The sequence below is a fragment of the Aulostomus chinensis genome, chromosome 5 (assembly GCF_037954235.1).
Source record: "Aulostomus chinensis isolate RoL2024-O1b breed Wild chromosome 5, RoL_Achi_v1.0, whole genome shotgun sequence".
Taxonomy (NCBI): Eukaryota; Metazoa; Chordata; class Actinopteri; order Syngnathiformes; family Aulostomidae; genus Aulostomus; species Aulostomus chinensis.
This window is the reverse complement of record NC_141324.1, coordinates 22,804,237-22,832,093: the sequence shown is the minus strand read 5'-3', so window position 1 is coordinate 22,832,093 and position 27,857 is coordinate 22,804,237. Positions and strand designations below refer to the sequence as shown.

Below are 27,857 nucleotides of genomic sequence, written 5' to 3'. Positions count from 1 at the left end.
GGCAGAAAAAATGTTTCTGGGACCGTAATGAGATGCTCTGAAAACGAATGCATCGCCCATGTTTAGTTCGTTCAAAGAGCTTTTCAATCAAAACAGTATTTTCCATTTTTTGTTTCTCAAGCGGAATATTGGCTTCATGTTTTCATTTTCCATTCAACGTTATTAGCATGTAAATCAGTTTGGCTGACAGCAAAAACGTCAAATTTGGCATCTGTTCTGTAGGGATCCAAGAATTCAACTTAAAAAAAATCGCTAATCACAAGTGTAACAAAACACAGGCAGTATTCAAAAGATCAGTAAAGATGATTTATTAAGTAACGTAAATGGAAATACTTGTAAACATACACTGATCAGCCACATGAAAAACCACTGACAGTGGAAGTGAACAACACTGATTAAGGTGGAACATTGGCAGTGGTCCAGGTTTTATTAGACAGCAGCCACTGAAGTTGCTGACGTTCAGGCAGGAAAAGGCCAAGCTTAAACTTCTGGGCAACCAGTTGATGGTCCATGTCGTCGTCTTCTTAAGGGCTTCTGTGTTAGGAGTTAAATTTCCTGTCTGTCCTTTTCATGCCAATAGTCCCTGCTCCATTCTGAGCTTGTTGATGCCACGATGTTTATCACGGTGTGAGAGGAGATTCTCTGTCATCCTGGTGAGTCACTTTGTGATGCATCGGTTCGCGTCTCCCAAACGTGGTCCAGGAAGGGCAACCGGTGACAGGTCCTGGGCAGTCCAGGATCATTGTTGCACACAGGGAGCGAAGTTTTGGTGATCTAATCCCAAAAAACAGAAATAGTGGAAAAACTGAAAGGTGTCTGAATTCGAAACCGCATCACAGCTCACTGTGGTTCTGTTCCATGATCATGCTGAGCCTGACCTACAATGAGCAGCCCAAGGCTGGACCGGGACCTAAGCAGGCCTGGTCTGATGAGTTACATTTTCTTTGATATCCGTTGGACATGTGACTTCAGGTGCACCGTTTCCCAGTGGAAGAGACCAGCAGGATGCACTATGGGAAGAGGGCCGGTGGGAGGCACTGCTCTGCTGGGAAGGGCTTAGTTGCGGAGAGGATAGCAGGCCTTTGAATCCACAAGAGACAAGAAGTGATGAGACCTCTGTGGAGGGGGGTTAGTTTTCTTCAAGCTGAATTAGTAGTTAACCCCTCTCGCACCTTGATAAACATTGTGGGATCAACAATCTCAGAATGCAGCGGGGACTATTGTTGCGGTTAACCCTGACTCTAACCCCCAAACCTGGCCCTCTGCTACAGAGGTCAAATGACTTTCTTTCAGTTGCAGATATAGAGGTTAAGCTGTCTGTCCCCACAGTCTGTAGATGGATACTCCTGCTGTGCCCTGGCATCCATGCGGCTGTTACACGAGGCACCAGTTACATATTGTTGCACCCTTCACAGCAAAGGTGTTCCCTGATTCACACAGGGAAGGTGCTGTGTCAGGTTACAAAGGTTGTCCAGGGAGTGTTTGAGACATGAGTTGACGGTGCTGACTTCCTCCCTCCTCAGATGTCAATCCCGTCCAGTGTTTGCGGGATGTGCTGGGAAACCAAGTCTGGAGGTTTTACCTTACAGAAGCTATTTCCCCAGGTTTTTTTCTATCTAAATGATTAACTGGGGAAATACACCTTGGGTTCAAACTCACAGAATGATCCTTTCATGGATCTGCTGCTGATGTGTTGGACAACAGGGGAACCAGCACAGATGGTTTGATTTGTGGCTGATCTATGTATAGAAACTCAGGCACTTGGAGAAACTATCAAGTTTACCTTTCTGTTGCTAGTTTCACTCACTAACCAGTCCTCAACGCTACCTCCATTTAAGTCTTCAAATCATTTACACAGTGCTTCTTAAAGTAGAAAAACCAACAACAAAAACAGGTCTAGAAATATAAACTATGTCCCAGCGTCTGGCGCTGACCTCTTCTCAGCTGTCCTTGGTGAGAGTTGGCGGCTGTCTGTCTAGGATACTAGCAAGTGTTTTGAACGGATGTCCCCAGTCACCGAGGGAACTGAAATCCCCTAAATCCTCAATTACCCACGATTCATCTATGGAGCTGAGCGAACCCGCCACTGAGCCTTCACCCTCATAGGCGTAGGTGGCAAGTGAATCAAAGGGCAGCGGCGCATAACCCTGCTGGCTCTCCTCCAGCCGCAGTTCAATGAACTCCTTTATAATTTCAGCATCGTCTTGAGTCACTCGACGGCGGGGAGCGAGTGGCGGCTCGTGGTTCACAGAGGCGATGATGCTGGCTGTTTGACGATGGATATCTGGTGACCTGATGTCACTGGAGCGGCTGCTGAGATGCAGCAGAACTCCATCACCGTAGCCGTTTTTATCCTTGGTGGTGGTGCTGCTGCTGTGAGTGTTGCGTAGTGTGCCCATGTCGAAGGCGTGGGTGTCTTCCTCGCCACCGCCCTCATCATCATAGTGAATGACATTATCCCGGATGTCCTCTTTTGATGTCATCAGAGTCTCTTTCTCTCGATGGCGCCGCTGGCCCATGTACAGCGTAGTGAGGACTGTAAGACAAAGAAAATGAAGGACACGTTAGATTTAAGATGCACGAGGAGTCAGCCCACATGTGGCCGACTGTACAGGTGCACCTGCTCAATCCAGAGAGGGGAGGCATTTAGACTGGATCATTATGTGTGTATTGACTTGTCAAATACTTTGAACTGTGTAGCAATAATGTGTTTGTGTGTGGCTGATGTCTTTTAAATATGTTTTCTCTCTTATGGTTTAGTCCCTCAATTGTTGCTCCTGTACTTCATCTACCACAACTCTGAACCTTCTTCCTCCACTATCATCACCACCAGTGTCAGGAGACTTATGTGGGGTGGGGTGGGGTGGGGGGGTCTGTCAGCTACTACAGAATGATGTTCTTATGTAGGGACCACCACATACTGTTGTATTCAATTATTTCTGCCATAAAGATCATCCTCATCAAACTTCATAAGCTCCTGGTCAGGTACCAATCTCCATTAAAAATGACCCTCACATAAAAATCCCTCAACCCGCAATACCTGTCTTACCTTATTCATCACTGCAATTCATTGCAGAACCTGTGTCCCTCTCTCACAGGACTGCTCTTCAACTCTCACAAGAGCAGGGAACCTTTTGGGACAGAGCTGTAAGTATTGCAGCCCCTACCATCTGGAATGCTCTCTCACCACAGTGGTTTGAACGCCCCAACCCTGGACATCTTCAAAGCTGCCATCAACCCAAACCCACCTGTTCACCAAGGCCTTTGGGTTACTTTGCTTTACTTTATTATGGATCCCCATTAGCACTTGCTAAGAAGCGTGGCTATTCTTCCTGGGGTCCAGTTCACAAAACACAGTACATCATCAAAAAAATGAGGAAAGGGTTTACATAGCTCAATTATTATTATTATTATTATTATTTATTTTTCCCTAAACAGAGTATTGAAAATAATAATAATTGTAGTTGGTCATCTGAGTTTGTTCCTCAGCCAGTGGGTGAATTAGTCAGTATGGCTCTTGTTTGTCTTGTTCCATCTCTGTTTATTATATAAAGCGTTCTTAGTTGGCTCCACCATCAGAACTGCTGCTTTACTGTTTGTCTCTGCCTTTCTGGTTAAACTAGCTGATTTCCAGCTTGTCCAGTGAGGTCACTTTAGATCAGGTTGCAGAAGATGCAGCACAATCATGACACATGAATGATAGCTGGTTTTGATGAAGCGCATCCAGCTAATACAGACATCCTTTTGGTGTCGAACTGGTCAAGCGGCTCAGAGGTTGAGTGGCCGTCTAGCAACTGAACGGTTGCTGGTTCGATCTTCACTTCACCCACTAACTGTCGAAAATGTCCTCAACCCAGAATCGTTCCTGATGAGTGGGTTGGCACCCTCGCACACATCAGTGCGAATGAGGTGAAACTGTAAATCGCTTTCAGTAACGCTAATGTAGAAAGGGGGTGTATAAAATTATTTAACCAAATTGGTCTTGACAGCTGGATTATTGCCAGGGATGCAGAAAGAACTGCAGCAACTGTAAAGTAGGTTCTGTGATAGATGGAGAGAATGACCTAACGTTGGCTATAAAAGCATGTGCTTGTTCTTAAATTCTTCCGCAAACCTCTCAAAAGCCTCGATGAGAAGCCTGAGAACCTTGAAGAACCTTTAGCTGTGTCAAAAACCCATCATTTAAAATCTGGTTTACGCATTCATTCAGTTCCAATCTGTCATCGCTGCTTAAGCTTCATCTAATTTTCCTGTAACTGTTGTGGTTTTTGTTCCATTCCTAATACAGCTGTTCTTTTTCGTGATGCTTGACGTGATTTACAGAAGGAACTAGCACTTCACATGTTCCCAGCTGTTGAGCGGATTAATGGATTCACAGATGAGTGAATAATGTCCCGCCTCCACTTCTCTTTGCTCCATCACTGCAGGTGGAATATATTTGGTTGAAGGGCTGTTGAAATGAGACGCTTGAAGAGATTATTTTAGGATTTGTAGCTGCTGCTCATCTCAGTTTTATTATGCTGACAAAACACCTGAGTCTGCACGTTTAAGGGAGTCCAGTTGTGTAGATCCTGGGTAGTGTTGGAGATAGGTTTTGGTTCTGCTGCATCAGTGCCATCCCTTTATCATAAAAAAGTTGTCAAAGTCTCAAGCCTCTGAAGCACAGTATGAAATTCATGAAATGCTGACTTAATCTCACTGTGACAATATAGACAATATGTCCTCTTGGTCTTAAAAATAAGGTCTAATTTACTTAAGAGAAAAATTACAGGCTTGTAAAAAGGTTAATTTGCAACTTACTTCACTGCTAATGTATTTGAGGGAATGACTCGAGGTCACATTGCCAAATGTACTGCAGTTAAATGCAGAAAAAAATGTTTTGAAGCACAAATCTGGCCTTTACTGTTATTTGTAGCCACAGATCTTCTAGTTTGTTCATGTCTTGGCCAAAGCAAAATTTGATTTGTTTTTTTTGTTTTTCTTGGCCCTCGTAGTTCTCTGGTGTAATAAGAGGTAGCAGGAAGCTAGAAGGAATCTAGAAGTGGATTGGATTAACATTTTATCCTGGCTGCGATTGTTCACACTCGGATTCACCAACACATTTAACCTTATCTTTTTGTCAGAAGGGGATCTACTATTAAACATGCCTCATATATGCAGCACATCTGTTACAATAGTACTGAATTAAAATTGCTCCGGGATGTTGAACTGCCTGTTTCTGCAAACATGGCTGTCAAGCTCAAGATAAAGGTGGTGCTGTGTGTCAGCAACGGAGGCCAGCACATCCTCCCCATGCTCCTTTCAGCAGGCAACAATAAAGAATGCATGGTGCCCTCAGGAGGCTACACACACACACACACACACACACACACACACACACACACAGGTTTCAGCTATCCTTGTAAGGACATTCAATTGACTTTAAACACTTTCCTCATGCAGTTTTCACATGAACTCTATCACGGACTGTATCTGAAGCAGTATGCTGGAGTCCTTGCACCACCCCACTGTGATGGACAGGGGGCTTATGTGAGTTCAACACTCCATCAAAGGAGCAGAAATTAAGCAGTTTGATAGGTGGGGGGGTCATGAAGGGCTGAGTGTACTTCAGCCCCTCCTATGGACGACTGGAAGCTTGTCATGGGCTGCTGGCGCCCTCTGGTGTTGGCTTGGAACCTTTAACTCTGTGATTAGTTTCCTCTGATTAAAATGAGTAGCTTTGTTATTGTGTCAGTATGAGTAAATAACAATTGAAGTTCATAGGTCTCATCAAGTACTTTAGTCCACAGCTGGGTTGTGCAGAATGCATGAGTAATGTGCACGTGGCAGTACATGTAATGTTGATTATCGTTGATTATAACTAGGATGTGTTGTAGGTCTGGCTCGCCTGCTAGCTTACCAATCAGCAGAGCTCCACAGAGCAGGATAGCCATTCCAGCTCCAGTGCTGAGACCCACAGGTAGGAAAATGGCCTCTGCAGAGCAGGTGAGTAGCGAGCCTCCCACCCCACAGGAGCACACTCGAATGGTGAGGGTGGATGTGCTGCTCTGGGCTGGGTAACCGCTGTCCTCTATCACAACAGGGAGAACATACAGGTCCTGCAACCGCCGCTGAAAATCTGACCGTCGTGTTACTATGCCAGCTGTGTTGTCTGGAAAATGGCAGAAGTAGTTTGAGCAAAATGACATCATCAATCCACATGTGAGTGTAAATGAACATGTCCCATATGGAGTCAGTGAACGTCCCGGACAGCCCTGTTGTCTTATTCCTGGACCTGAATATGATCATTGTTGTTCAGTCCTACAGACAATCAACAATTTAGCTAAGCTAACATAATAGTGCTGTTTTATATTACACCAAATAGAAAATGTTCCGTCCTGAGTTATCTATCGCTGTCTGATGAGGTTAGAATTGAGGAAAAACTGTAAAATTCCAAACTAGCTGTAATTCATGACTTTGCCTTTAATCAAAAACCCTCCCCCTTACTTACTTCCAAAATCTCGAACAGTGAAATTTCTGTTGCGGAGCTCCTTTGGGGATTTAAAGAAGAACCTCTGGCCGACAGGAGGCAGGTCTTTGTCCACAGCGCTGACCGTCTGAATCACCTGGACACACACGAGGATCGCAGTCAATTAAACCACATAGATACAAACCAAAAGCCTTTGTGGTTCAAATCTTTGTTAGCCTGGAACATGGAACATTCCTTAATCCAGTTGCTGAACCTGTTTTAGGATCATCTATCTACAGGGAGTTTCAGGGTTCACCCACTTCTAAGACTGATGATGTTTATCTTGAGATAAAGTGCAGCTCAGGTTACCTGTCCAACTCTGGAGTTCTCACAGACGAAGGTATCTGCAGGAACTTCCAGCTCAGGTGGAAACTCGTTCACATCCAGGACGTTGACGGTCACTGGCACTTTGGTGAACAGCAGGGGGTTTTCTGTGTCAACAAGTCAAATATGATTATCAAGAAACTGTTAAAGTACAATATCATGATCCTCAAATACACACAAGGGGACACTAAGATTAATCCAGGTTTGGAAAAAGCTGATCAAGAGATTTGTGCTGAATTAAAAGGAAAACAAATGTGATCTGTCATGGAAACATTCATACATGATATCAACCACAACTTGTCATAAGCAGGCTGCTATGTCACGAGCTAAAGCTAAGGAGTGATGATGTGAAGAAGTGATATTAATAACTGATCAGACAATCGTCTAATTCGTGTGTGTGAGACAAACCTGAATCTAAAGTATACGCTCATAAATCAAGTCCATGATCATAGCTGTAACACTCCCTGTGGCCACTAGATGGAGCCAGACATGAACTGACACTTCCCATCACACTCCAGCTGTGTACCTTCCTCCTACCACATCCTCGCCAGATCATCTTGCAGTCATTTGGGATCATCCTCCCATGAACAGTCAAGGTTTTCTTCTCTCACTAATGAGGAGGAGGGTGAGCACATATGTGACTCGGCAGCTGTTCACCTTCTCAACAACTCCAGAGCAGAGCACCATTGATAAACCAGCTCCTTTTCACCCAGAGACTCTTATCGGGATTCCTGAGATGTTCAAGCTGGTTTATTATTTATCTTCTGCTGCTGCAGACATGAACCTTGACTCTAAACATGTGAGACCAACCCTTTGATGATGGAACTAGCTTTTATTCCTCAGCCTAATTGATGCTGGTCAACATTGTTTGTTGTTACTGGTGAATACTTACTGACTTTGGTTGCTACCACGCTGATATTGTGCTGAAACGCTGACTCTCGGTCCAGATACTCATTGGTGGAAATAATTCCTTCAACTGTGTCAATGTCAAAAGAGCTGTCAAACTCTGTCCGCCATTCCAATGAATACCTGCAGAAGTAAGACCAGTGCACAAGGGGATGAGCTTGACCTTATCTCATCAGAGAATATCAGTAGAATAGCCTCTCTTATTAGAGGACGCATCTTCAGTTATTCAGTCAAAAGCCAGAATCTCAAAGATCATCAAGCAAAATTCTTGTTGGGTTTACTTTGGTCTTACCTGACGGCACTGCTGCTGGCGTCAAGGTCGAGAGCTGTCACTGAGCCAATGATGCTTCCTGGAGGCGTGTCCTCATACACATCCAGAGTGTAGTAGGGTTTGGTAAAGACAGGAGGCTCGTCCATGTCCACGACACTCACCTTAACTGTTGCCGAGTCCTTGAAGGGGCCCAGGTGGAGGAAACGGGCATCCAGCTGTTCGTTTGACGCTTCGACCTTGAAGGTGTACGACTTCTTGGTTTCATAGTCGAGAGTCTACAAAAACATGGTGGAGACGGCCTGTGACATCACGCCATACATTAATACATACGTGAAAAATGTTCAGAAGAGCTGACAGTGGCTTGCATCTTTAAAAAAAATACCAGTGGGGAGAAAAGCTAATTACCATGGTAACAGAACAGCAATTATTTTACCAACCAGGCTTTTCCAAATCCAGTTGCTTCGATCTGGCTGTGTTTCTATGTTGGCCAGACAAACTTGAATTCAACTACATATTTCTCATGAGGGTGTTTCTCATGCTTTATCCACATTTATAGACATGATGGGGTCAGAATGTTAGAATCCACAGAACTGATGGCAGAGCTGATTGGGTCGTATTACTTTGTGCAGGTGAACCGAAAGAGTTTGTACCTGATATGAATAATCTATACTGTTTGAATAAGAACATGAAGGAAGGATCGGACTGACCAATCTAACACACACTGAGCAGTTTGAGCCTGATAACCTGTCTTATTGTTGCACAGCAAATGTGACTGCACCCGAACATATTAATGCCTCATAGAGTATTTAAAGGGTTGAATATTTGGTTATTAATGTCCAATCACCCTGATGGGTCACAGATCGATTTGGACTGAGAGGAGGGTGGATGTCCATTCATCCCTCAGCAGGAGACACTTTGATATGGAAAATTATTCTGAGAAACATTTTGGGTGTCAAACTCTGTGCCTTGGGCTGCTACTGTATCGTCAGTGTTGATTGTTTGGGATCGACTGCTGTCCTGCTGATGAGGATGTTAAGAGGGTGCAGAGAATTTGCCCTCAGAAACCCACACGTGACTCTAGCGTCCATCTTATCAGTCCCTGAGAGCTCCCGGAACACAAAGCCACTGTCATTGATGGCTGCACCCTTCACCTGTGTTTTCACATCCCAAGAGGGATTAGACTTAAGAGAGAATGAGGAAAGTAAACAAAACAGCAAATGATTCTATGATGCAAAACACTGGACACGTAAGTGGCTGCAGATTACATAAATAGAGTAATCAGTCGGGGGGACGGGGGGGGGGGGGGGGACGGGCACTTACAAGAAAAGAAGTTGCAGACTTCCAGCAAGGTCAAAGGCCCCCATTTCCTTAATCAAAATCCACGAAGAGAGGAGCAGTGCATGCCACTATGCAGCACCAGCATTTTCACTTTGGACTCTGACCACGCACCAGGACTTTTATTCTCTCAAGCTGCACCACCCAGGCTGAAGTGAGAGGTGCAACACGTGGTACTGTAGCACTTCTGTTGGCCCTTTTCTAAGTGACATGTTGTGTGCATGTAGACCAAGGCTGCACATGTATGAACAAACATGATAAAAGCATTTACATAACAAGTACTTTTACTTCTGTAACCTTCAATGTGTTTTGCTGATGCTGCTGCTACTTGAAGGGCACTGCTGCAATTTGTTATGCAGGATCATTGTGTTCTGAGATCTTTGAGACGGCGCATCAACATGAATTCAAAGTGTCAACACTTGGCTGGCAGTCACTCTTTTAATCACTCCAGCACCAGTCTGTGCTCATGTGATGCTCCAGGTTCGTCTGCTCACATTTTCCTCATCCCCAATCATCGTGGTCTTCATGCTTGACGAGTGCTACAGGGGCAGCAGTGAACGCCCTAAATGTTGAGCTGATCTCATTTCTAAAATCAGAAACGTAGCTGGCAAAGTTTTGGGCTCGTAAAGCCGCTGCCGTGTCAGTTCTGATTTAGAGGATGTCTGAAATAAAAGCCTCCGCAGCCCTGCGATGTTAAACAGCCTGATGGGACATGACATGTGAGCTGTGTGTTCCAGTGTGTGTGTGTGTGTGTGTGTGTGTGTGAGAGATGGGAGGAGATATCTGCATAAATGCAGCATGTACTGGAGTCCTCAGATGAATCCTTTGGGAGGAGCTCTTTTGCCGTGCCAGTCGGATGCACTGGGAGCCTGATTCAATCAAGCGGGTTCCTTGACGGAGCCGTCAGCATCAATGATCCCAGGATGAGTCAGAGACTCAGCCCGAGCTGTTAGCATCGCTAGCAGAGTCTTAGCAGCGATGCTCCACAGAGTTCAAGACGGCCCAACATTACTGTGAATACTGGTTTGTGATGTTTTACTGCAAAGAGAACAGCTGCAGGCTGCAGGGTAGCAGTTTCAGGAGTAATCACATTACTTCAAGTTCTGTAATCACACTACAGTAATGATGAACATCATAATTAAATCTAAAAGCAGCTGCTGAGTAAAGCCACAGCAGTGCAACAAGCGGTAATTCATGCTAACAGCTACTTGCTAGACGGAGTGTAAAGTAATGCATTGCTTAAAATACTGAGTGCTACATACTTAATAAACTCTTTGAGTAATAACTCCAACACAGTCCGCTTCCTGCCATTTCCTTTGCAGTCTGTTATTTATACACACATTAGGGATAGATATACAGTAAGGAGAAAGCTCCAGAAGGATGTCAGCAGGTTTGATTCAGACAGACTGTCATTTCAGACCAGCTGACGGAGAACCCCCAATAATTCTGACTGGTTGCAGCCTCTTGGTGATCCAATGATTTTCTGATGTCACGTATACTTACGATAGTATGAGTCTGATCACTGACACACACCACAATTGTACAGTATCCAGCACTTGAAGCTGGATACCAGTAGAGGCTTTAGTTATTCTTAGGAACTCAACGTATTTTCCTCCACTGGACACAAAAGAACTGCTGTCGGGCACTAAAAGACTCCCAGACCAATCCAGAAGAGAAACGAGGCCCTCACCCACTGCTCGTCACTCAGAGAAACACCAGCCATTAGCAACCCGCTCGTCTCTCTCAATCAACTCACGGTCGTGTGCTACTCTGCTAATTCTAAACTAAAATTCTAAAGTAGAGGAAAACAGGGAAAATCACGACAGTTGTTCTGTATTGATAGAATGCTGCACCATGTTGAAGCGCACTCCTGTTGCTGCTTGTTCTGTGCTCTCGCCGTGTTACAGGTTGCTCGCTTTGGGCATAACGTCGTAAAGAGTGTATTCGAAAGGTGCATTATGATTTTCTGTATCTTTTGAAGTAGCACAGTGTCAACAATAATATTCTTTCTCTGCTCTCATCCTCTCATTCATATGAATACATATATTATGGCTGGCATCACTCATCTGTTGCAAAATGCAGAGCATATTTGGAAATATCTCACGATTTTGATTTTTTTTTTTTTTTTAGTCTTTGCACCATTCAGCTGTTGAACAGTGAAACACAATGTACCTTTGTGTCTGACTACACTTTCTGTCTTCCCCGTTCCACCAATACACTATAGATCTTCCAGCCTAAAAGCTGACGCTGCAAACGACTCCTTACTTTGTGCGTATGAGTGTGTAGAGCATTATCTTGTCTAAAAGCTTGGTTCAATGGAAGGTTAAGAGGCAGAATGATGGGGATCAGCACATTCCTCACACTCTTGGATCACTGACAGCACATTAGATGAAACATGCTGCTGTTGGCAAAATTAGCCTTTGGTGTATTATTATTCTTTCTATCACGGGATGAAAGAGGAGAATTCTTCTGCTGCTTTAAGATACACACAGTACTGGTGAGCAGGGATGAGACATCAGTGCCTTTTTAATCTTGAAAATTGACTACATCCCTTAAATTCTTGAACACTGGCCATCGTTTAGCTCAGCGGGTGACAGAAGAAAGTCTTTGGATGAAGAGGCTTAAATTAGGCACATGCTAAAGCCTGGTCACAGAAGCATTGACTATTCATAGAGAAAGATTTCATACTAGTGGAATGAAAACGATCTATGGGAAACTTTGACCTGTATCAAGCTCCCCAGGCTATTAGTGCAGTAACACTGAAACATCCATAGTGTGTGAAGTGCAAAGTTTAGCAAGCTGACTCAGCTTCTCTTCAATCGAATTGACTCGTGATGCAGTCACCAGAAGTAGATGTTGGCATTGTACAGTTCTGCATAGCACTGATACACCTTTATGTGGACCATCACTCTCAGGGTTTGTCAATGTTTAGCTCATTAGCAGCATGTTGGAGCTCCAACAGAAGTCTTCCTCCTACAGTACTTCACACACATTCGGTGGTCCAAGTGGAATTCGGCTCATGCCATCCTCCTGAAGCCGAAATCTGCGGAGGCTAATGAAGCAATGTCACTAGAGAGAGTTTGCTGTGTTAGTGAATATATTTGCAGCCATTGGCAACGCATATTTTTCCACAACTGGACTGGGGCTGGACTGCACTCGAGCTCACAGATTACAGCAGGCAATCTGTACTATTTCCAAGCATGTGTACCCCCTAAAGTTTAGTCCATTTGACGTGTAAGCACTCTACAATTCTACAATTTCATTTAGCAGACGCTTTTGTCCAAAGCAACGTACAACACAAGCAAAAATTCAGACTTAAGGAAAAACCCATAGGAAGCGCCAAAGTGCTTCAGTTGTGATTTGGTCGCAGGTACTGCCATCTAGTGGCAGAAGAAGTGTCCCCCCCCCCCTTTTTTTGACAAACATACAACATCACACAACACAGTTAGTGCTACATAATCACTAAGTGCTGGGTCTTGGACCCTCTGACTTATTCTACCCCACAGGACAAAGAGGAGAAGAGTCAGGTTAAGTGCCTAGGTGCTCTCTGAACAATTGAGTCTTCAATTGTCTCACTCAGGACCAAATATCAGCTTGGTGATGATGTAAGATGATAATGTAGTAAGGCCCAGACGATGTTAGAGCATGCCAGCGTGGCGGTGAGGAAGGAAGACAATCGTGCTTTAACATGGTACACGGTAATCTGGCCAAGTGTTTCCAATCCAATGACATCACACTGATATCCAACCTAATCACTGTAAGGTCTCAACCTTTTTCTGCTGGCAAAGTCCCAGGATGATTTACTGTAAAGCTTTTGTTGCTGTTCTTAACAGAATGTACCTTTTTCAGGATGACGACTCCCTCTTGACCACCGGAGATAATGTCAAACATGTTGCCTTCATCTCCTGGAACGATGGAATATTCCACTTCTGCATTGCTGTGAATGTCTAGATCGTCGGCTAAAACCTGACCCACCACTGAGCCAACCGACGCTGACTCTGGCACTCGGAGGTGAAAAATACCTGAGAGCAAGAGAGGGTCAATCCGTTTAATAAATCCACCTCCCCCACCAGATGAACCAAACAGTCATCATTGGTTAGAGTTCCACTCACTCTTGGCGAAACGCGGTGGGTTGTCATTGACGTCACTGAGGGTGATGTTGATGGTTGTGGTGGAGGCCAGCCCCCCCAGTTGACCACCCATGTCTTTGGCCTGGAGCAGAACCTGGTACTCCTCTTTCACCTCACGGTCCATGTTAGCTAAAGCTGTCCGGATCACCCCTGGAGGAGGAGGGGGGTTTTGAGGTGAGAGGTCAATAACTACGCTAAGGTGCCCCCCCCCCCCTCGATTTGTAGGCATTCATCTTGATGGTACTCAATGATTCTAAAAGAATTTATCATTAAGATCACAAACTGAAAAGGTTTTGTTTAAATACAGAGTTGACCTCAAAGTTGCCTTCCCTGAGTACTTTTTATCATTCAGGTGCTGAACTGAGGAGAAACGTGAGGCTCCCATAACACCCTGCTGTGTTCTGACCGGGGAAAATTCTTTGTGGGGGGTGGAGGCAGATAGGTGGGAGAAGTTTAAGTGGGTTCACTCAGAGTCACAGATCTGCAGTTCACCAGCATGAAGAACTCTTCTTGTCCTCACCTGACTTGGGATCCACAGAGAAGTATGGCTGGCCGTGAAGAATGCTGTAGACGATTCGCGCACTGTTGCCGTATGTGGGGTCGTCGACATCTGTAGCAGTCACCTGTGTGACGTAGGTCCCTGGACAATCACACAGTTCATTTCTCAGCACAAATATGCCCTTGTTACACTCTGAAACCTGCAGACACCTCAATACAACATGTGTTAGAAGAGTCCAATCGGGCAATAGGTGATGGACCTCAGAGGACTACCCCTTCTTGCCAACGCTCTTTTTGATTTTTCATCAACAAACTGCCATTTCATGTTTTTTTTTGTTTGTGTTTTTTGCTGAAAACGTAAATTTCGCAGTCCCTTGTTTTGTCCTTAACACACATTTTATGCTTAAGAATGTGAGGGTTTTGATGATGTCAGGTAGGATCCTCAAAAAAAACAGCTGCACTTCAAGGAAGCTGCATCCTGACGGAGGACTGTTCTGAAGACCTGGAACCTTCTGAATTTACTAAATTGATTTCTACTTTCAGAGCTGAAGGGTGCACCTGTGAATGTGCACAAATAACAATGTTAGCGGTAACGTCGTAAGATGAGGGCAGAACAATGACATCACCAGTGCAGTCAAGCTTTTTTTTTTTTTTCCAGAGGAAAACATGACATGTGTTTGGAAGTCTAAAAGGATGGAAAGGAATTTTGTATTCTACTGATTCAAAAGCCTCCAGCAGCACAAATCACCAGGATTATTGGAAATCTTGAGGATTAACAATATTGGAATCTCATTTTGGGAAAAAAAAAATTGAAACCCAGCAAACTAAACTGTGGTACAAAGAGTTTATGACCAAAAATGTATCATTCAGCCTTCAGTGCTGATTAACAAGTTTACCTGTACCACTTTTTATACTTGATAACAAGGAGCCTGTTAGCATTGCTCCATTTATCTCCACCACTGTTTGAATACATATTTTGCTACCTACCTACCTCTATTTTACTATAGACACAGAGGATACGTTGATATACATAATTTTGGCATCTTTTTGGTCGTCAACCCATCCCATAGATGGGATTCGGTTTTTCTAATGTTTGCTACCGTAGCTAATCTGCTTTACGGTGTGTTGCTGAATTTCACTGCAACACAGACACACTGAGGTCACGCTTGTGTTCTCTGAGCACTTTGGGCCTCAGCTGAAGCATTAACAGCTTAACGTCTAAAGACCTTGACTGTTCAATTACCTCTCAGTGAAGGCATTTAGCAGACAGATGGGCCACTAAGTATGGCTTAGTGCAGTGCGTGTGTGTGTGTGAGAGAGAGAGAGGAGAGAGAGAGAGCATGTGCAGCAACTGCAAGATCATATGTCCAATCGGAATCTTAGAAACCAAGCTGAGCCAAAAAGTAACTAAAATTTTGTGTACGAATTTCCATGTTTCGTGTTTTTATTATTTTTTCAAAAACTATGAGCAGGATTTCATTTTTATTAAACTGACCTCACCAAAAAAAAACAAAAAACTGACCTAACCAAGACATGGACATGAGCTCAGCTGAGATGTCACCCGCATCACCTGTCCAAGTACCAGAAAATTGTGGTGTTCATCAGTATTTTAGGAAATAAGGAAATTCTTTTTTCCTTCACATGAGCTGGGAGTTGAAACTGTCAATTTACCAGCTGATTAAAACTGAGATGGGTACAGTTTATCACCATGGAGATCTCCAGAGAGAGATCATTAGTTAAGTATTGCTCTAATTAGCCATTCTTTGAGTACAGGCACTGATGCAGCTGCCTCTTTAAACCGCAGTGACTAACTATCGCCTTGTGAGGAACAAAACAGTTAGAAAACATGGCATGTGCTTACAAATGGTCTCCTCAGAGGCATCATTCAGTACCGTCTTAATGTTTACCATATTGGCATTTATGTCAATCCCCAAACAGTGTGGAGGCAAATAAATACACGTACAGTATAGAGGATGATTTTGAGAAGTGACTCTTGCTGTGCTACCTGTGGGAGACATCTCAGGAACACTAGCGCTGTAGGGTCCATCTATAAACCGAGGCTCGTTGTCGTTGATGTCCTGCACCTTGATGATGAATTCAGACTCTGGCTCCAGGGGAAGGCCACTGTGGATGTCCACGGCCTGAGCTCTCAGTGTGTAGTATGACTTCTCCTCTCTGTAACATGTCAAGGACACACATAAAACACAGAATATGATGAATATTTTGGTCTGTTTCATACATTCAGGTGTCAACATGGTTAAGATGTCAGCTTGTGTTAATCCCAACACAGAGGGCTTTAGAGAAAATCTGTTTATCGGCCCGTGTGCTGCAGATGGGACACTTAATCCAGGATGAATGAGGAGAAGAATGATTAGATTGCTGTTAGACACTTTTCATTTGTGTTAAAAACGGCTACAAAATGGAGGAGCAATCATTGGTAACCTTTGTATTGTGGGGTTGATTCAGATAGAAAATAAATGCAGTTCCATTTTCCACTCACTCTTGAATCCTCAAGAGCAGCATGGTTCCAAGATGGTCGCTATCACAGTCAGTCATATTTCTGTCATTTCAATCAATGTGAGTCAACGTGCCGTGTTGAAGCTATCAAAAATACGTTTCTATAGCTGATGCACCGACCTGTCCAGCCCCACCAGAGCATGGATGTCTCCTGTAGTTTCATCGATGGTGAAGATGGAGTCGGCTCCTTCTCCTGACAGAGTGTACCTCACAGCGTTGTCTCCGTGGTCCATGTCAGTGTGGAGCTGCAGGAAGACAAACCAAAGTCTGTTTTCTAGTTTACACGACACAAGAAGTCCCCGTTTGACAGAGAACCTCAGGAATATCAGATGACCAAGTATCAACAGGTTAAAATCAGCATCTAAGAGCACACTTAGTGAGCTTGACACTCACTCCACTCAGCCATCCATTTTGCCTCAAGTGCCCCTTTCACCATTCTCCAATGTGATCTCTATAAATTGGTGGATTGAGTGACCCCCCACGTATCTTTGAAACTTCCTGCACATCTCCAACAGCAATTACAATTTCAGATCCAGAGATTAGTATGAGATTTAGTCAGCACCATCTCTGGGTCTAACTCCTTTTAGTCTTGCTGCTGCGAACAGCTACACCGTACGTCAAAACACTGAAACTCAACACTTTCACATCGCTTTGTAAGTTCACATATAATCAGCGACGAGTCAAATTTCATGCTGACCAGTATGCTCTCACTCTTGCTCTCTCACGTTCAGGGGTTAATTTGAGCCGGATCCTGCCGGAACAAGATCCGGCACCTCTGAATTTTGGCCACCCTGTGTTCCGGTACTTATTTGGGCAGATCCGGTACCTCTTGTATTAAAAGAAAATATGAAAACGTTTTAAAAATGTTTAAAATACAACAATAATGTGCATAGATAAATTTACAGACCAAATCCTTAGAATTTCATGTTGTTTATTAAGATTCAACGTCATTTGAAAGAGTCGGAGATCTGTTGATGCGCTGACGCCAACAAACCACGCCCCTGACGCAAACAAGCAACCTTTCGAAATTCGCCGCCTCTGTGGAGCAAGCAGAGAGGAAATAAACAGTTACTACTTCAACGCCAACATGTCAAAAAGACCGTTAAATTTGCTGTTTTTTCAAAAGGAAGGAAGAGTCGCATGACGCTTAAAACGAGTCAGAAAAACCTCCACAAGCGGCTTCGAGGGCAGCTGCAGCGGTCATGTTGACGATCAAAATCGGGTGCAGCAGGAGGCTAGCGCCGCCACAGCTAGCCTGGCTCACCTCCAGCTAGCCTAGCCGGGTCCAACGTGATGTGGGGTATCTTGGACAACTAAATGGTGAGCATACCGTCTAATAATAGGCCGCCGTGCCAATCTTTAAGTACCGTAATAATAATAATGGAGGATTTGTGTGATTTATTGTGAGCTCTTTTTTGTTTGTTTTACAAGTTAGACCTGTTGAGAGACGACTTGCTGACTGACTCTTAAGTCCCACCTGTGGTGATGTGGGCATTCACCTGTGCTGCGCAGAGGAGGCTAAATAACTGTGAATTATCGTCATAACATTGATACTATGGATATTATTTGAAATTGAGGCTTGTAAGTCCCACATCATGGCAAGTGGGCATTTGTATGTTGTTGTCTGTATACGTTCCGGGACCTGTGCCCCTATCCCACCCTGAGCTGTCATATGTACTTAGCGTTCTGGCACCTTTTATGATTTACAAATTAAGCACTGCTGGCGTTGCTTTCAGTTGATTTAAACTGGTGGGTTGTTGAGGATCTAATGTAACATTGTGCTATAGGGTTGCAGTATATCTTCTCAATTTCATATAAATGAAAATGGTGAGTATATAAGTGTTTATATGAGACCACAAGATAATAGTTTATTGTTTAAGGTGTTTTCTTTTTTCCATTTGAGGCAATAAATTAAACCTGCAAGTGGTTTTGGTCCTAGCAGGGGGCTGGTAAACCTGTAACGCCTCCACAGACCAAGCCAGAAGTCTTGGTATTAAAAGCTCGCCATAAGGTCATTTGATTGCCTCGCAACCCCCCGCCCCCTTACTCCCTCCCTCCTCTGGTGATAATAAAGCACCAACAGCAGATTAATCAGGGGTTCTCTGGCTGGGCGCTGCATCTTCAGACCTCACGTGCTCTCTTCATCACCCCTAGTTTGGCCAATGGACAACTCTAGGAGGGAACGAGTTCTCTTTCCTCATCCAACTGCAACAACTATAACTTCAAGCCAAGTAGTGTAAATATGATACACATATCAAACTCAGGAGACGTGTACCAATAATGTAATTTCCTAATAAAAGCACATTTTCAGTTTTTGCTGATTGTCTGGTGGTCTCAACGTCCTTCCAACGTCACCCTGAAATCAAATGTCGTCTTGACACTCCTGGGATGAACCCACAGATGACTGTGTGGTACAGTATTCACATGATATCAACAATGAGACAGACACACACACACACACACACACACACACTGTCTGAGGGTTCAGTTTACATTCAGAGTTTTCCACTGATTAGCTGAGCTGCGTCTCAGGCTGACATGCAGAGCTGCTTCAAATATTCTGTTGAATTTAAGTCAATAAAGATTCTTACTAATCTTTTTTGAGGTTTGTTTTGTTCTTTAGGACAATATTTTTTGTGTTTATTGATGGTCTCAGCTTGTGTCTTTGTCCGGCTGCCAGCTGGACGTCTTCAGCGTCCTGCAGGGACAAGGCCATTGCATCTCTCCAGCCTCATGCTGAGTTCATCCTAATGCTGTCATGGCCTGTGTTGTTAGAAGATTAGAGTCCACACACACTTTCTGAGAGGTTAGTTCAATATCTGATTAGGCAGCACGGTAGCTGAGCTGTTAGTACTGTTACCTCTTAACAAAAAGGTCCTGATTCCTGGGTCTCAGCTGTCTCAGATTTTGCTTTGAAAGAAACAGACTCATTAAAGAAAAAGCTTCAGATTTCCAGCAGCAAATAATTTACCAATGTATTCGCATCAGTCATTGATCACACAAACATCAAAACCCATACAGTTATAGATGAGTTTCTAATGAGGGCGACAGAAATTCCTACTTCATTTCGTCATTTACTAGATCAGAGACACATTGAGGATGGGTGGCATCCCTTCTGTCTTTTCAAAAGTAGAAACCCTGCCCCCCCCCCCCCCCCGAGGACCCCCGGAGATTAGGTCTTTCATCAGACGTTCCTAGAGATGATGATGATGATGATAATCATCAGTATCCTGATGGACAGAAGAGGGGGAGGGGCCTGCTGCATGGTATGACCCCTGCTGATCAATGCAACAGACGTGCTACGATTCTGAGTTTATTGCCTTCGATGCTCCTTGTGGAGCTTGTTGAGGAGAAATAAAGAGCAAAAACAAATCACCCTGACCTCCATGTCACTGAGGAGGAAACGTTCACCTTATATTTTGATGTTCACATGAAAAAAGTTTTAACAGAGGAGAGCACATCAGTTCACTTCCAGGGAAGACAAATGTAATTACTGTTGAACAATATACTTTTTGAGGTCAGCCTCTTGAGCATTGGTTTGGCCCTCCCCAGGCTAGAGAACCTACATGGACCCATATCATTGTGTACTTCTCCACTTTCCCAGGCACACTTGTATCACCAAAAAAATAACAACAACGGTGGACTGCATAGTGCCTTCGCGAGCCAACATTTACATCGAACACATGTAACAAAGTTTTAGATGGTCTCATCGGCAAGTTCCCATCAGAAAGACAGCAGTGATGTGGAGAATATGGACGTACCTTCCCAACATACTGTGGTTCTGAGCCCATGTACTCTTCAAGGACGAAGAACTGGTTCCACACCCATCCTCTCTTCATCCGCTGCACCCTCGACTTTCCATGTCTCCTGAGTCTCGTCCTGTCTGCCAAGGATGTCACCTTCACAGTCTTACTTCCTGTTCCTCCCCTGGTTGACATCCCCCCACCTTTAGCATGCAGAGGGATCTGGGAGCTGTAGTCCAACAGGAAGCAGGAGCCCACCAGAAATATAGTGACATATTCCCTTGTAATCATCAGGGAGTATTGACGAAAGAAAGGTTGTGAAAAGATCAAATAGCTGGACATGTATCCGTTGCTATTTTGGACCTGCAGGAAAGCATCGGGACGGTGTTGTCCAGGTCGATGGACTGTCCCCGCTCAAGGATGAGAGCCACTGTAGAGCATGATGATGGCGAGGGAGTTGTTAGATGGTGGCTTCAAGACTGCTATAGAGACAAGCACCAGGACTTCTCTATTGTTTCCTGAGGACGAGACACAAAAACCAATAGGTCAGGCTCGCCTAAATGCAGCAAACTGCAGATTTCAGGTGATTCACAAGCCAAATAACAAATGGTTACAATCATGACACTGAAGCACCATCTTTGCCCCAAATCGAAATACCTCTTTGGGTTGTGATGGACATTTCTATGCCCCAGTGCCCCATAAACCTCCCACAACCTGGCCGCCATGGATCAACACTCCCTGAAACAAGATTCTCAGGCAGAGAAGGCTGTGTGTGTGTGTGTGTGTGTGTGTGTGTGTGTGTGTGTTCTTCAGGGAGCCCTTAGCCCAGTCAAGCATACTTTTTGCAGAGTATTAGAATAATATTCAATCAGACTTGAGTAGACCTGCCAGTTGACCTGGAACTCCTTCTTCCTACAGCTGACAGTCACTCTTTTCCTTTTGCACCTCAACTACACCCCCCCCCCCCCCACACACACACACGCGCGCATTGATTTTGTTGCTTGTTCCCCCTACACACACAATGGCATTAATTAATTAATGGTTTGTCCAGAAGGCTACAAAAGTCCAAGAGATCAACTAATGTCCGTGATTGATGTCTCAACTGTCACGTGTACTTGTGTCAAAGTTGTGACAAAAAGTCTCAATAGAAGTATTGATTTAAACTATTTATCCAAGTAAGAGGAAAGAAGTACAGGCTCGTACACATACTCAAAAGTGAAAGGTATTGAGGTTTTGTTCCTTCAGTGTTGGCTGCTTCACATTCATCATGTGGTCACTCATGTTGATGCTCCTCCTCTCCTTACACAGCACCTACATCACATTCTCTGTACTCTAGACATAATCTCTCCACATTCCAGGGCCTCTCTTCTTCTTTTTTGATAAAGCAGGTATCCCTTTCAAGGTTCTAAATTGTCTTCTTCTTCTTCAATACATTCAGGAAAGCAGCAACCAACCTTTTACATGCATTAAGCTGAATAAGTTATCAACCTCCTCCATGCATCAGACCTAAAGTTACAAGCCTGTTTTCAAAATGTAAGGTGTAGAAAGTAGATTTATGTGCGAGGATAGGGAGTAAAAATACAATATACAAATATTTGAAAACTCTTATGATGTACACTAAGAAAATATTTATATTCTTTACTTCCCATGTCTGATTGTTACAGTATAAACATTAAGGGCTGCATAGGACATGGTATTTCATCTATTTGCAAGTGTAAAGTCATTCTGCAGAAGGCCAGCAGTAACCTCCTGGCTTCAACATGGTAGGGCTCTTGTTAAAAAAAAATAAAAAAATAGACCATGTAAATATTGCAAAGGACCTGAATACGTCACACAAACTAAATAGTTTGGTTTGAGCCTCTAGAAGTGTGCTGACGAGCAGAACTGTCACTTGGACTAAGCGGCTTGAACAGTTCATGGCGTACACTGTCAGCCAAATGGACAGGTGTCTCCTGTAATATTCCACAGCCCACTAAACACTAAGTAGCTAATTAATGACTCTGTCAATCACACGTCAAAGCAGATGCCCAGCAAAGAGCAGAGCTGCTGTGTCTGATATTTGGAAACTGAGAGTTTGAAGCAGAGAGGGAAATAATGGAGGGAAGCAGGGAGGCTGTTATTTCAACTGATAATTCATGAAACTGACATCCAATTCAAAGTGAAGTGCATTTATCATCACATACAGTATGCAAATGATTCTGACGTTGACACAGAAATGAAATATGAAAACAAATGTGTCACTCATTGAATACATCCAGACTGACTGATGCTGGATAGCTACACATCGATAGCACAGATGAGGGTGCAGCTGGAATGACCCACCCCCCCCCCCCCCGACGACTAGCCAGAGTGCCGTATTGGACAAACCACTTCTGATGTAAAGAAACTTATAAAATTTCAATGTTATCTGCCATGTTATGAGCTACGGGGGGAACTAGAAATGGTTATTGTTCAAGATCCCTTGAAGGTTAAATAAAGATTCTCTGCTTGGAACAGATATGTTGGCCTGATGATTTTTAAACAAAAAATGTGTAATTGCCACTTAGATAACTTCAAAAAGACCCATCTCCAACATGAGCTGCATGTTTAATGTCTGAATAGTAAAGTACTTGGGGTTCATGGCCGTGAGGGAACAGCACGTATCTGACTGAGAGCTTCACTGTGTCATGAGAAACCTCAGACAGTAACTCCGGTTTAATGCCAGCTTTGCAGGGTGTGAATCATCTCCGGATCTCCCTGAATTTGTCTGGTTTAAAATTGAATTTGCCATCTTAGTCGTTATGAGAGAGTCAGAATATTTGAATTTCTTGCTGCTAAAGAAGGAAATGTCTTTAAGGCCATGCGAGAACACTCTACCACCTAGATCGCCGATGTCCCTTGACTGTTTGAGCCACATGAGCTGAACCAGGTACAAGTATGAGTCTTATGGACAATTTTGGAAGGTGGACACGAGTGTGGGATGGTTCAGTTCAGGCGTCAAGAGACATTTGACATGTGACCCTGGTTGAGGAAAATCTGAGAAAACTGAGCAGTTTATGTAATCCAGTAAAGAAGGAGAAGACTGTGGATGGAGGTGTGTGTGTGTGTGTGTGAGAGTGAGGAGTGACTCTGGAGAGTTAAGCCACAACTGATCTGGAAGTGACTCCCCATGAGGGGCAGTGTGGTCGTTAACCTGCTGGCCTTTGACTGCTATTACTTGGACTGAATCTTCTCTCAAGTCTCCTCTCATGATCTCTAAATAATAGAACAAGACTCAGCGCGTTGATGGAACATGCTGTCAGAACTGGTTAGCCTCTTTCTGTCACAATGTCCATGTTAACAGAAACGCTTTGTTGTTGCCTCTTAGGGACGGAAGTGCGGCTCTGGTTTGAATCAAAGCTGAGTTGGTACATTTCATGCCTTTTGTACTTTTAGGTTTCTTTCCACCTACAAAATAAATCAAACCAACTGCATAATTTAAAGCTAAATGAGGATGAAGCATAGTATTAGATGCACCAGATCAGGATTCATTCTAGAGCCTGTTCTAGTTGCATTGCATTATGTAGTCCAGGTGGGGTTGTGCCCCACCTCTGTAGAATCCAGTCATGTTCCCAGCAACTAAAACTATTGCCCAAACATAGTGTGTGTGCGCATGTGTATGTGTAGTCTTTGCAAAATATAAAATCAAATTATGACATCATCATCATTTCCATTCTGACTTTAGATAAAAAGAAGACGATAATACAGAAGGGTATACATTGAATATAGTGGAGCAGATGTGTTAGAGTTTATGCAGTACATGAAAACTTCATTTGTGGCTTTCAGCTCAACTCTGTGAGGTATACAGTATTTCTATGACATGTTATCGCCACAACACATAAAATAGTATGCACAAACACCCTTATTCTGGGTGTTAATGGAGTCAAACACAACACACCACAAGAGAAACACAAGGCAACTGATCTGACCATTAAAACATTGTGTTCTTTTGCCATTATCATATTTGAGCGCATCACCACATAGATGAAAAGAAAGCTCATGCAGGCGGAGGGAGGAGAGGGACGGTAGGGCAGAGATTGAGGAGAGGAGGGGAAAGAGGAGGCAGAGGAACGCAGTGAGAGGGAAGAGGACAAGCAGGGCAGAGAGGGAGGAAGGGAAGGGGGGGGGGGGCAGGAGTGGAAACAGGTGCATATCCCAGAAAGCCAGAAGTCCTCCATCTTCCAGTGAAGGGTAGCAACGAGCTGCCCTGGTTGAAGCACGCTAGCACTTCCTGCTGCATGAGCACTCTGACAGGAAGTAGAGATTTGATGTGGTTGTTTATTCATGGCTGCGCATGGTCAACAGGGATGTTTCTCATTTGATGTGTGTGTAAAGTGGGGCACTTTTTATTCATCTGATCCTCATATTTACATGTTTGATTCAACATATTTATTTATTACGTTCGGCTTTGCTGAATCTCTATTGCATGATTTGACTGGTATGATATTACTGCATAGCAGAGACCATGTGATGTGGTTTAATGGATTTCCTTTTTTAACACAACATGTTTTGGATTCTCTGTTATTTTTGACTGAGAGTTGATGAAGGGCATTTTGCCAAGTAAACCATCACACCCCCTGCAGCTGAGGATTACGCTACTATACTCTACTACAGCTGTGCCAAGCCAGCCACTAAAGCCCCGCTATGATATAGTTAAAAAAAAGAGAGAGAGAGAGAGCTGTGAATGGAAGCCTGTATAAAGTGAATGCTTTTATATTAAAACTGCAAGGAGCTGGATGAAGTGGCACGGAGGAGGGTGGAGATCTGCTTGATCAGCTAATTGTTGGGTTAAAACCAAGTTCTTTAAAAAAAGAATTCAAGCAGACCAATGCGTATGACCTTTACCGGCACCCCTGGAATGGTGGAAGTAGACAGTTTCCCTTGGGGGCTCACAGTTCCAGTGCTGAGAAATGCAACTACAGCAGATATGGAAAAAACCGAAAGGCCTGACGCAGGATGAGATGCATATAGAGCAGATGAACACCGCTCAGTTATGGAGGAGGTGAGGTGCATTGAACCCCCCCCCCACACACACACACACACACACACACACACACTCCCACGCACCCCAGGTGAATAGAAAGCAGCCACAACAGCTCCAGCCCATCAGTGGGAAGCATAGGGTAGACCAATCTGTAGGAGGTGCAGGGGTCATTGGGCACATTCAGCCCTGGTGCCCCCTGGGACCATGCAGGCCACAGAATTTTTTAATCTCTCCTGCAGTTTAGGGCCAAGCAGTGGGGCAATCACAGCAGATAAAGAGCCTGCGACACAGCCAAAGTGCCTCAGAATATGGACGCAACCGATCAGTGCTGACAAGGTTCCGTGCCTGATGGCCTAAAGATCTTTTATGTTCTACAGGTTTCATAGTCTTAGAAGTGAATTATTTACCTGTGTATTTTTTTTTATTTTTGCTGATTATCCCTCAATCAAGCTGTAATAATTTCTTTGCAAAAATAATGAAGTAATACAGACATGTTTTTAAAAGTGTCATTATTATGTCCCGTCATGATTTGTGGCTTATTGTCTTTAAATCTGCCAGTGCAGGAGTGTAACTGTAACGATGCCCCCCCCATGTTGTTATTGCTGTTCCACGGTTCAGAGTTCTCAGGTAACACAGCTTATATTTTGTTAAGCTCAGTGAGGGAAAAGGGTTTTTTGTTTTTTTTTCTCTGTACAAGTTCCTTCTCCTGCCATAACAAACTCATCACACAGCTGGAAACTCTTGTCTCCACACAGCGTGAGCAAGCTTCCCTACACATGCCCCGATTGCAAATCTTCTGGCTCTCACTTCTTTGAGTGATGTGAAAGCCGGGAGCTCCCCAGCCTCCGCCCACCGTCCCACCTGTCACTCTAATATACTTCAGGGATAAACTTGACTTTAAGAGGAGAGATGTGATATATGACAGAACTGGTGTTATCCACCAACATGCTGTGGAAGGAGTGAAAAGAAGAGTGGTTACCTCACACAAGTGTCTCAGTGTCCCCCTGTCCTGGGATCAGTCCGAATATTCCCCCTCACTGCTTCCGTGACATTCCTCTCCGTCCATGAGTCCACTCGTCACCCAGCCTTCTCTCCTCTGTGGATCCTCTCAGCTCTCTGCTTTCCTCTAAGCCCCTCCCCTTCTCACTCACATCCCATAACCCCCACCCCCCCATCCTCACCCGAGATGCTTTCATCTATGTAGTCAGATTCTCTCTTCCGATCATCCACTGTTAAAAGTTCTCTCACTCAAACCAGAGAAGTCTAATACATGCTTTTTTTTTTAACAATCTAGATTGATTATGTTATCAGACAGAAGTCACAGAACAGTTGGAAACACAAACACACACACACACACACACACACACACACACACAGTCTTGCACAGTTGTCCTTATTAGGACATTAAACTGACTTGCATTAATTGTTGACAGCCTAATCCTTAACTTAAATTTAACTTAAACTTAACTTAAACCTAATCTATTCATCTCTAATCTTAACCTCATTAAGACAAGTATTTGGTCCTGATAAGGTGTTTATACACACAGAAAAGGTCTTCAACATAAAACATCTCTCTCACTCACTCACACACACACACACACACACACACACACACACACACACACACACACAAAGACTAGATTGAGGATTAACTCCCCTCCTGTCTGGCTTCCATCCACACCAATTACCAGCTTAACATGAGATGAGATGCTGTGTGTGTGTGTGTGTGTGTGTGTGTGTGTGTGTGTGTGTGTGTGTGTGTGTGTGTGTGTGTGTCTTTCTACATCTTACATGCACAAGTGTGTGTTTAGGGTGAATCCCATGCAGCCACGTTTCTTGGCAGCATGCTGGTTTGACAGATTATCACTACAGTTCTCTGTGTGCTTTTAATCTTACTGTTCTTGTATTTTAGACAGGGGAAGGACCCCCACACACACCACGTTCACTGTCACAGAAGGACCAGCCTCACGTCTCTGACTCAACCAACAGAAGTTGACCTGGTGTTTTTTGCTTCTCCAACTCATCACAAGTGAGGCACAAAGAATTGGTGCATCCCGTGTCTGGGACATGGCACCAATGCTCCTGTTGAGTTTGCAGGATGCTAAATGACATCTGACTGAGTGTCTCTTAACAAGATGTGTGGTGACACTGGGGCACTGCTGCTCAGGGTGGGTTTGATGATTGCACTCAGGGTGGGGTTGAGCATTTTTGTGATTTCTTAAGCGGCAAAAAAAATCACAAAACAATTACAGGATAAACAGTCACGGTGATAGTACAAGGCCAGCTTTGGTTACCAATGCCACCAACCATCTCTGGACCAAGATGAGTGACTCTGAATATCCAGGGATGGTGCATATTAATTACATGGTTGAATAAATGAATGGGCGGGGCTATTGTAACCCATGGGGTTTTTTTGTCAGTATATTTTGCTAATATATTTTGAGATTATTTCCTATAAAATATCTCACTTTATAAATGAGTGTTTTTGGCATACTTAATTCAGTGGTTAAATTAATAAAAGCTGAACAGCTACCAGAAACAGCCATGTTAGTGATATATTTTCACAGATGACATAAGAATGTTTCCAAACCTCAACCACCCACAAACATAATATGCACCGGCT

The 27,857-nt window shown here is 43.9% G+C and overlaps 1 protein-coding gene across 5 annotated transcripts; it reads right to left on the bottom strand.

Annotated features, from left to right (window-relative positions):
• Nucleotides 1-320: 320 nt before the first annotated feature.
• Nucleotides 321-26,331, bottom strand: LOC147261759 (cadherin-12-like). Of its 5 annotated transcripts, none has more exons than XR_015115848.1 (14): nucleotides 26,214-26,331; nucleotides 20,251-20,750; nucleotides 16,610-16,734; nucleotides 15,978-16,147; nucleotides 13,995-14,114; nucleotides 13,457-13,624; nucleotides 13,185-13,366; nucleotides 8,031-8,284; nucleotides 7,725-7,861; nucleotides 6,818-6,939; nucleotides 6,491-6,605; nucleotides 5,900-6,151; nucleotides 879-2,536; nucleotides 321-774 (listed from the first exon to the last, which is right to left on the bottom strand). XR_015115848.1 is itself a non-coding variant. In XM_086203956.1 (13 exons), the coding sequence occupies exons 2-13, from the start codon at nucleotides 20,572-20,574 to the stop codon at nucleotides 1,941-1,943; spliced, it is 2,565 nt and encodes an 854-aa protein (XP_086060082.1). In that variant the 5' UTR covers nucleotides 20,575-20,750; nucleotides 26,214-26,331; the 3' UTR covers nucleotides 321-1,940. The 5 variants fall into 5 exon arrangements, 3 of the variants coding, with proteins under 3 accessions (XP_086060082.1, XP_086060083.1, XP_086060084.1); XR_015115849.1 differs by having other exon boundaries at nucleotides 883-2,536; XM_086203956.1 differs by having other exon boundaries at nucleotides 321-2,536.
• Between the last annotated feature and the right edge of the window lie 1,526 nt (nucleotides 26,332-27,857).

Excerpts from the sequence above, each read along its gene's own strand:
- LOC147261759 (XM_086203956.1), bottom strand. The coding sequence starts at position 20,574 with ATGTCCAGCTATTTGATCTTTTCACAACCTTTCTTTCGTCAATACTCC. Across the intron at positions 13,625-13,994 it reads CTCTGTGGATCCCAAGTCAG|GGGTGATCCGGACAGCTTTA; the intron begins GTGAGGACAAGA and ends CTCCTCCTCCAG. Across the intron at positions 8,285-13,184 it reads GAGTCGTCATCCTGAAAAAG|ACTCTCGACTATGAAACCAA; the intron begins GTACATTCTGTT and ends ATGTTTTTGTAG.